The sequence below is a fragment of the Mastacembelus armatus genome, chromosome 6 (assembly GCF_900324485.2).
Source record: "Mastacembelus armatus chromosome 6, fMasArm1.2, whole genome shotgun sequence".
In the NCBI taxonomy this organism is placed as follows: Eukaryota; Metazoa; Chordata; class Actinopteri; order Synbranchiformes; family Mastacembelidae; genus Mastacembelus; species Mastacembelus armatus.
In genome coordinates, this window is record NC_046638.1 from 20,615,948 (window position 1) to 20,626,041 (window position 10,094).

Genomic DNA, 10,094 nt, shown 5'->3' on the forward strand with positions numbered 1-10,094 from the left:
GTGAAGAGGAGGAGCGAGGGGGTGGGGTGTGGGTGCAAGGGGCGTGATTTGGTATATAATACTTCACCCTAAGAAGTTTTGCCTGTCGCCTGGTCTTTGGGACAGCCTCTCACACACCATCTCTATAGCTTCGCCAACTGGGAAACTAACTTACCAACAATCCCTTCAACCAAATAACCCCAAACGTTTTAACTACTGCCATTGACATGGAGACCCAGCAAAGACACGGACACCACACACTTTGCCACACCTGCCGGAGAACGCAGAACAGCAAGATGAAGGTAAAAACGAAGGAATGCACAGTGTTGTACTCTATCTAAAGACCTCTGGCAAGGTTTGCTTGGCTTTGTATGTGACAAACCCGCGTCGGGCTGATTGGATGCATTGATCGCATCATGTTTGTGCAAAATGAACAACCGGACATCTCTTAATCTGCATGCAACTGAGAAAGTTCTATATGCATAGGCTGCATGGCATGGAGAGAGTCCTTGCAACAGGTTATCTGAGAGGACAGAAGAGTTGTGATGTCTTTTATTCTTTTCTCTGCCTGGATGGTGCGCCCTTCGCTGGACTCGGAGCAAACAGTCTTTTTTGCCGGCAGATAGGGGGCGGTAGGTCTGAGGGTCAGCGAGCTCATTGCAGGTTGAGTAAAGGGAAAATATATGCTGACTCTGTCTTTTCAGATAGTTAACTATCGAGCAGCCGGTCTTGCAACTTATGGAAAGTTGTGTAAGAGTGAAATCCAGAGATAGTGTCTACTTTTTCCTCCAGAATAAGCACTTCTCTCAGATGCGACGTACTAACAGGACTGATAAGAGTACGGAGGGAGGGGGGGCGCGCGAAGGGGGGTGGGGGGGGGTCACATCACTTGACTCACATAACAAGCTCCTTCGGAGTTAGTAGGTCAATACATTCACAGCATTAAACACTGGAATTCGCACATCTTGTACATTCGAGTAAACGCAAATGCGTAAAGCCTGGACCCTCTTCACACACTGAGGCAACATCCTGCTGTCATCTCAGACTTTCTAAGTATCTGACGTCATCACTCTTGTAATCAGTGGTTGCATTTTGTTTGTGCGGTGCTTTATTTTTGCAATCTGTGTTTTTATCTGCAGGATAAGAAGATGTCTTCGTCCAGCCGTTCGCTGCTGTTTGCACTGGCCCTGACGCTCTACGTTGTCGAAATGGCCTCGGCAGAGACGCTGTGTGGGGGAGAACTGGTGGATGCGCTGCAGTTTGTCTGTGATGACAGAGGCTTCTATTTCAGTGAGTGCACATTTTCACAGAGTTGTTGATTCGTTTGTTTGATTTTCTCCCTCTTGATCATCCCCACACATGTTTGGATAGCTGAGACTGTCTCTGTGGCTGTGTGGTATGTGCCTTAGCTATTTTTCACTCACTCACTCACACACACACAGAAAAAGAGTGTAAGAGAGGGAGATTATAGCCAGCTGTGTGTCTCAAGACCTCGTCCTGGCTGCTCTGCTGAGTGTGCGCATTCTTCCTACGGCCCATACCTCTCATTGCATATGAAAGGCCGGCGATCTACGAAGGCACACACGACTCAGCGCGACACAATGGGCTGCTTGTTTACCAGTAAGGTAATAGCAGCCCAAGAGACATACCAGTCACCTCAGCACCAGCACCAGTGTTCCCAGGCCAGGCGACCACACTGATGATTTTTATTTGGGGGGGGGGGGGTCAGGATGTCAGGTTAAGAGGGAAGATCATTAGCAACATCTTTGATCTGATCGTTTACATTGCACTGTTGATAGCACTAAACCCTTATGTGAATGCATCTCAGACAGACAGCTTTGATTTTGCATTGCCTAGCTCACCTTTCTCTGATACCAGGCTCTGCTGCAGAGAAAACACCTTGTTTGTTCAAAAGGATGTTTGACTAAGTCCCACCCACTGCGTTTTTTCCGTCTTTGACAGACAGGGCGTTTCTTCCACAGGAGCTTCTCTCCAATCAGAAAGATGATTATCTAATTTGGGCCACATAGATGTCCTCCCTCCTCCTTCTCCTCCCCTTGGATCACCCTCTCTTTCACTCTTATGTTCCTCTTCCTGCAATCAAATCTAGCCTCCCCTCTCATGAGATTTCTCCAACATTGTGTGCAGAGTGCAGGATTTCAATCAAGGCATTGGCTGTGGAAAGTGTTCTCCTGTGCAACATGCTAACATCCATCCCCTCACCTTTCTTCTGAACCATTTACTATCATATCGTTATTCTCTTGGTTTTTTGTTTTGCATTCGTTCCCTCTGTTTTGACCTTCACACACACCCTTTCTCTCCACACCAATTCATTTTCTCCTATTTTCTCGACCTCTCTGCCCCTCCTCCCCTGTCTCCCTCCTCATCCTCTTTATCTCTGCTGACTTGACAAAGGACAAGGTCATAGAAGAGTTTCCATTTTATGTATCTCCTCACATAAATGTCTGAAAACATTGCTCACTGTAGCTGTCACTCTTTAAAGGGGCATCTAGATCATCTAGCTAGCACTAATCATGTTATCCTCTACGAACAAAAAGATTTGTTGCAGTTGTTCATAGATTTCCTTTTATCCTCTTTGGACAGCTATGATGGTTGAAGAAATCCTACAAAAACAACCCAGATTCACTACTGATGTGACCCCAGGCCTTAACCTCACCCTTTCTTTATCCATCACTTTGTTCCTCCTCAGGTAGGCCAACCAGCAGGGGGAACAACCGGCGCTCCCAGAGCCGTGGGATAGTAGAAGAGTGTTGTTTCCGTAGCTGTGACCTCAACCTGCTGGAACAGTACTGTGCCAAACCCGCCAAGTCTGAAAGGGATTTGTCAGCCACCTCTCTACAGGTCATTCCTGTAATGCCCGCACTAAAACAGGTACATCTCAACAACAACAACAACACACCAGTATGGGAAACAATGCTCATCATCATTTCTATGTCCTCCAATCTGATGTGACTCCATTCACCCATGAGCCTCACCCCTATGTCCCGAGCACCGAGTGCAGACTCAAGCCCATGCAAAGATAGGTTTATTTTGTAAAATTGTCATTAGTAAGCAGTTGCCTTCCTGCAAAGTGCTGATCATCATGGAAAACATCACATTCACAGCATGGTGAATTCAGTACCAGGCAGAGTCATACTCACAGACGTGTGTGTGTGTATGTGTGAGAGAAAGTCTGTGAGATGGTGGAGACCGCTGGCCCATAACAAAACAGTGTGTTCTGTGTGTGATTATTAGTCACGGAACAGCAAGCTCTCCTAAAACTGGCATGTGTTTTGGTCTGTGCAGTAAGATGCACCTGAGCTGGTCATCAGAGCTTCTTTGAAATATGTTACAAACAAAATTTAAAATCTTTTCACTGTGGTCACAAGACTGAGCTGCGGCAGCTTTCCAGACCTCTTAAAATCTGTTCAGCCTTCTCTTAGACAAGAACGAGAGAACAACGCTTACAGTGTTTTGGCTATAATTTCTTAGAAGACCAGTGTCATTGGCACGAAATCGCTAATGACGCAAACAAAGTAAGTAAATACAGACATACTGCAAATGGTAAAAGGAGAGCGCTGGGCCTTCTGTGTGAAATGCAAAAAAGATGCTGTTAGGGAATTAGTTGGGACATGTTCCTAGTTTGTCTGGGCAGGGAGAGCTGATGGGTACAGCCTGCTCTGAGGGCCAGCTGTTCTTAAGCTATTGAGCAGGCCTGGAGTGAATGAAGGGGGATAAACACTCTTCAAGTGGCAGGACCAAAACAAGCCATTCAGATGGAGGACTGGCTACTCATGCATAAATTCTAGCTTTACTGCTACCACTCCCACTTTGTCTTAATCTCCGGTGCTCAGCAAAACACCTAATGCTGTTTAAAAGTGTTTGCTGTGTAAGAATAATGGTTTTGAAATGACAATGCCTTTGGACTTTTGAGGTTAGTCAGTTCAATGGGTCGTTGGGTGAACAACGACGTGCTATGTTAAAAAGGCTGGACTAAGCAGTTGTTGACAGCTTCTCTCAGTCAGGGAAACCAAAACAAGGGCAAGTCAGAAGCAAGGCGAGTCTGTTATGACGCTCATTGCTATAAGAATGACATTTGATTTCCATTTGACTGGCCCAACAATGGCTGAACGTTTTCAGAAAATAAACAAGGCCTTCCATCATTGTAATAAGCACTTGCACAGTATTTTATCACCCCTAATGAACTGACTCCCTCTTTTCCCTTTTCCCTCTTCTTTTGCCTGCACGCCACAATAGGAAGTGCCACGGAAGCAGCATGTGACCGTGAAGTATTCCAAATACGAGGTGTGGCAGAGGAAGGCGGCCCAGAGGCTCCGGAGGGGTGTCCCTGGCATCCTCAGAGCAAAAAAGTTTCGTAGACAGGCGGAGAAGATCAAAGCCCAGGAACAGGCCATGTTCCACAGGCCCCTGATCAGCCTGCCCAGCAAACTGCCTCCCATCTTGCTTGCCACGGATCACTATGTCAACCACAAATGAGCCCGCTGCCAGCCCTTTGCACAGACAAGAGTTTGGAGGGAGAAAAAAGACTAGGGGATTATAGCTTTGTCTCTGACTGTCCTCTTTGACCTCCCCTGCCCTGTCCGAGCCCATCAATCCCTCTCATCCACTACTTCTTGACCCCATGGCCCTTTTTAAATGCCCCCTCAACCCCAACCAACCACCCTCCTCCTGCAGACAAACATGCCTTCACATTCTTCCTGTCTGAACTCTTTCGCTCCCTCTCACTGACACAAAAGGCACAAACACAAATGATGAACAAAAAGTTAACAATTTGGCTGAATGCAATTCAGGTGGATCCTTAAGCAAGAGAGAAAAGGGAAGGGGGAAAAGAAGACACCTAGCGGAATGTTTTTTGTCCGTGTGGAAGACAACTGACAGTGAAGAGCAGCTTGCATGAAAGAATCCATTCCACATCATTTTTCCTGAGGAAAAAAGAAAATCTCTGTTAGTTCTTTTTCTTATTAGTTTGCACCTCTACCTATAAAGGGACTTCCACACTGTAAGGAATTATTTTGTAAAATTAGATTCCTGTTCCAGCACCTTTTGATCACAAACAAAAAGCAGAAAAGAGTCTGCAAAATTGCACATTGCCACGGATTACGTCAAAGTAAAGAAAAAAATGGCACTATTTTTTTATGAACAATGAACGTGTAGCTTAAAAAAATGTCATGGTGCTAGCTTTGGGAATGGACTCGAAGAGGTTGAAAAGCACGTTTTTTTTCTTTGAATGAATATTATAGCTTTCCGTTTTAAGGAAAGTGTGACTTTAAAAAAAAGGTAAAAAATAAAGGATATGGGGGAGCTCCTGGCAGTGGCAATGTCAAGGGGGAAGTGTCACTGAGAAAAGATATGGGCTATGTTGGTATCTAGGCTCACAGCGAGTGGCGGTGGCTTGCCCAGCCTGCCCATTTAAGTGGCAAGGGGGACCTGAGACCGAGCCCTTGTTCCTCCTGTCCCTCTGAGGCTGCTGGACAAAGGGAGCAGTGTGGGGACAAATATGGGACACCATGGACCGCCTGGATTAGGACAGTACTACAGTTTTGGGACAGTACTTCCTGTTTGCCATGGCTTTGCGGACTGCTCTAACAGGAAGTAATGTGGCATGGACAAAGAGCGAGTGGGATAATGATAACTATATTTTATTTGGTCTTTTCTTTCTGTTTTCTTTTCATATCAATGTTTCAGTGGAAAAAAAGGAAAACCCCGTCAGTTTCTGGTACCGTGACATTCCTGTTTTTCCAAGTTAGGCATTTTTATTGTTTCCATGGTTATTGTGATGATGTTATTTTACAGTTAAAAAGAAAGGCACAAAATTTTAATTCAAAGGGAAAAAATACAGCAATAATGTCAACTAACATTTTATTTTTATTGTATATCAGTAGTATTCACATGCTTTTGCCTGAAAACAAATACTTGAATATATATATATATATTTATATATACATCTATATAATATATATATATATAAATATAAATATATAATTAGTTTCCAGGGACATTGTGTTATTTTCCTTTAGTCTGAGCTGTATCTTGCGTAATGAGCCGCCAAGCTTTTTTGTTTGTTTGTTGTAATACAAATAAGGGCACTGTATAAAGGCATTATTTATTTTGTTATAAAATATATTTGAGAAATTGGTCCAAATAATATACGTAGCACTGATGCTCAGCTGACGGATTTTTTTTTTTTTTTTTGTATGATCTCTGGTTTCCAATTGGAGTTGTAAGGCTTTTTTGTAGATGCTTTGTACCAAAAATGTCTTTTTTTTTCCTTGTTCGTTTGCCATAGTTACTTTAAATTAATATTTTAACAGCAGCATAGCCTGGATTGCTTAGGCATGTTATGTCACAGAAATAGGCACATACACTATACGTTGGTCTGCATGGATTCCCAGAAGCCTCTGAGGGTGAAAAGGAAAGCATCAATGAGTGACTTTATTATTGGAAAAATAACTGTTCAACATTGATTGTACTCAAACCCACTATGTTTTTGAAGCCACTTTAGTATTTATGGCGGTGGTATGATCAGTCCTTTATTAAATCATGTCTTTGTAATTATGCATGGTGTCCTATGATCTTCTAAGAAGCGTCTTGCCTATGTGCCAGTGCCACTGATGTTGGGTCATGAGGCCGTAAATGTCTGGTCAGCTGTAGATTTAGGGTTTACCTTACATGTGACTCAGAAGAGCCATGAAGTCAATACCCTAATTGTAGGTAATGATGTTGTTATGATCCTAGCAACCATCAAAGGTCACTGTCTTATTAAGGAGAGATTATTATTGTTCAGCACCTCACTGTTCTCCTCTTTCGCATCTATCTATATATCTACATACCTATCTACCTTTTTTCTGTTTGTAGAAGACAATGCCCCTGAGCTTAAGCATACATCAGTATGTATCTGTATTTTCATGGCAAGGTGGGAGAGGGTTGTTAGCCTGCCATTCACCCCCCACAATCTTCCAATAATCCATCCATTATGCTTTTGATGAAGGGCTATCATGCTGAACCATTTCTGAAGCACTCAGGAAAAAAAAACATCTATGCTCTCTAAGGCAGAACTGGGGTGGCTGGAGAGCGTAAATGATAATGTTGTGAGAAGGGCAGCTGAGATTGTTACTTGTACCTGGCCACAATGATACAGCTCTCTGTGACAAACCACTGAAGCCCATGACAGAAACAAACTAGTTCTGTGCCACATTATAGTTTCCTTTACTGTGTCATGCATTGCCCTATGGAATGGAGATTTAATCAGTGCTCACCACACAGTGGTGAAGCGTCAAGCCAATACTTTATACCATCTTTTTGTCAGAGATATTTCAATTATCAACTGTATACATCAACTGTATACATATCTGTGTCCTGTCTCAAATTATATTCTAATTCAGTTGTACAACAAACAGGCAGTGCAATTATTATTATTATTATTGTTATTATTAATATTATTATTATTATTACAGTTTCTATTTTATTCGACATTTTCCTGCTAGGACTGCATTCATTCACTATTGTAATGTTCAAATGGGCTACTCTAGTGTTCTTATGAATGGCGTGAAAGACAACCACTTCTTTTCGCTGAATATCAAGAGATATCTTGCCAAGCAATGGCAATGTTTTCTGTGTCAGTAGTTCACTCAGCCTGTGTGTATTTTATTGGTTTAACCTCTGCACGCTAGAACGTCCAACATGCACAATTCATGTACTTTCATTTTTAATCAATAAAAAACATTTTATCAAACGTACAATGTCTGAACAATTTACTGCTTTGCTCAGTGTATTTCCCTGTTTTGGATATCTTTTCAAATCTGTGTTTTCATTGAACCTGAAGGCCAAATCTTTTTATATCAATTAAACCTTATGTACCCTGTAAATTATTTATTATATCTTAAGTCCTTGCAAAGAATCTCTGTTTGCTTTTAGCACTCCTCTGCTTCCTCTTACCTTCCCTCCTCCCTCTTCTATCCCTTGCTCCATCTCTGTCCTTCTGTCTCTGTCTGTCTGTCTCTTGCTCTCTGACTGAGCAAACCGTGCCAAAGTTGAAATCAGCACTCACAAGCAGGCTGGCCACAACTCCTCAGCCCTTCCTCTGCTGCATGCCACACTATAAGAGACCTTTTCTCACTGTCTCTGACACACCCATCTGTACATCCATCCCTCCATCCTCCGGCGGCTTGCTAACTACTGGAGCAAGCTCCACTTCAGCGGCTAAGTTTAGTAACTAACATGTCTCAAATTATCAGATGCATATTCTGAAAATGGCACGACCTTTCATTGTTGACATGCATGCACATACCCACCCATGGGATGTCTGTTACTGGGCAGATTTACAGTATAGTATCTTTGTTCCCAGAGTGGAACAGTTTTTGGCATTGGGGTTATCTTAGTACAGCAGAGTTTACTGTGGTTCTCAGTTCTGTTTTCGGTTGGCATCAAACAGTTTAAACTTTACAGCCAGTAGAGGCAGAAATCTTGACTTTAGTGCAAAGTTCTGCCTTCCAGTTATGAGACGCATATGTGTTGCTTCTGGGGAGGTGAAGAAGCGAGTCAGTTATCACTGTAGAGGAGCTTGTTTTCTCTGTTTTATGGTCATAAATCGCTCAATTAAATCATCCTTGCCTGTCTCATGAAACCTTATTGCCCTGAGTCGATCCCCCTGCAAAAAGAAGGAAAACACTCAGTTGGAAGCATATGCTGTCAAAAATAGTTTATTTATGAAGGATGGCTGGAGGCTGCACAAGTTCACACACAATCATGCACATGCTGCACTTGCATGCAAACATATGTTGGCAAATATGTACATATTTTCTTTTTGAACAAGTGAATAGCATTATGCAGATATCTTGTGATAAATGCATTGAGGTGTTTTTGAGGTTTTATTCCCAATCAAATACTTGACTATCACTGACTTTTCTAACCTACTGGCAGGTGTGTGTGTGTGAGGGAGAGAGAGAGAGAGAGAGAGAGAGAGAGAGAGAGAGAGAGTGTGTGCACCCTCCACTCTGGGACTGAGCCTGTTTCCTGCAGGTGTTTATACATAGTATGAGTCTCTAGAGCTTGGAGATGAGATCAGGGACTCTCTGGTCCTCAGGGCTTGTCACATCACTGCTTTGCCTACCAAGGCAGCATCTAGAACAACATAAATCAACCAAAACAAGCCAAACCAGGCCATGATGAAAAAAAAGACATATACTTGTTTTCCTGATTGTTGAGTTTAATAGTTATGTTGGTTTTATCTTGTGAGGGTCATTAATGCAGATACCACAGTGATGTGGCAAAGCTGAACGAAGAGAGATTACAATGTAGTTAAATGGACAGAAGGAAATTACCTCCTCATTTATTTATTTATAAAGTGTATTAATGACTTAGCAAAGCCTCAACTGAACTGTACTGTGGAAGGTTCAGAGGGATTTTTTCTGTGCCCTAAGAATTTGTGTAATTTGGGTAGGTGCATTTTTAACTTATGAAATTTAAATTTATGTCTGCATTCAAATAAGGAGTCAAGACACAAAAGTACTATAACATTATCCTAAATAAGTGAACAATAGAAAGAGCACAGAAATGCCACCTCGACCTAAACTGGTAGAGCCAAATAAACCCTAAACCGAAACCCACGCATCCATCCCCATCAGAGAGGCCTCCTGAACTGTGGAGCTGAGTGTAGATGTGGGTGGCACAACTCTCCCAGGCCTGACATTGGAAACTGCCAAAGAGCACAGTAGAGTTAGTTGTGGTTGGCCGGATGCACGGGATGCATGTAAGGCCAGGCCAACTACTGAGGCAAAGGGTTTGGCAAGCCCAGACCATCACATCCCAACGTGGCCACACAGGCCAATTAAGACAGGCCTTCTACTCGCCTTTCTTCTTCTCCAATCCTCTGTCTCTCTCATCTCTTCCTCTTCTCTTTATCTCTCACTTTCTCTCTTGTGCACCCCCCCCCCTCTCTCCCAGTCCTCACAAAGCATGCTCACACATTCCTCTTTTCCTACTTTGCCTCTCTAATTGCTGTGGACTGAAAAGCGGGATGGCAAAAGGGGAATGAGATTGAGAGAGCGATTGAGGGAGGAAGAATCAGAGGAAAAGGGGGTCATACCACAAAGTAT

At 43.0% G+C, this 10,094-nt stretch overlaps 1 protein-coding gene across 1 annotated transcript; it reads left to right on the forward strand.

Annotated features, from left to right (window-relative positions):
- The first annotated feature begins 89 nt into the window (after positions 1 to 89).
- Positions 90 to 7,732, forward strand: igf2b (insulin-like growth factor 2b). Its single transcript, XM_026311410.1, has 4 exons — positions 90 to 281; positions 1,119 to 1,269; positions 2,690 to 2,871; positions 4,237 to 7,732. Exons 1-4 carry the CDS (start codon positions 207 to 209, stop codon positions 4,474 to 4,476), a joined length of 648 nt encoding a protein of 215 aa, XP_026167195.1. The 5' UTR covers positions 90 to 206; the 3' UTR covers positions 4,477 to 7,732.
- The last annotated feature ends 2,362 nt before the right edge of the window (positions 7,733 to 10,094 follow it).

Excerpts from the sequence above, each read along its gene's own strand:
- igf2b (XM_026311410.1), top strand. The coding sequence starts at position 207 with ATGGAGACCCAGCAAAGACACGGACACCACACACTTTGCCACACCTGC. Across the intron at positions 282-1,118 it reads CGCAGAACAGCAAGATGAAG|GATAAGAAGATGTCTTCGTC; the intron begins GTAAAAACGAAG and ends TTTTATCTGCAG. Across the intron at positions 2,872-4,236 it reads TAATGCCCGCACTAAAACAG|GAAGTGCCACGGAAGCAGCA; the intron begins GTACATCTCAAC and ends ACGCCACAATAG.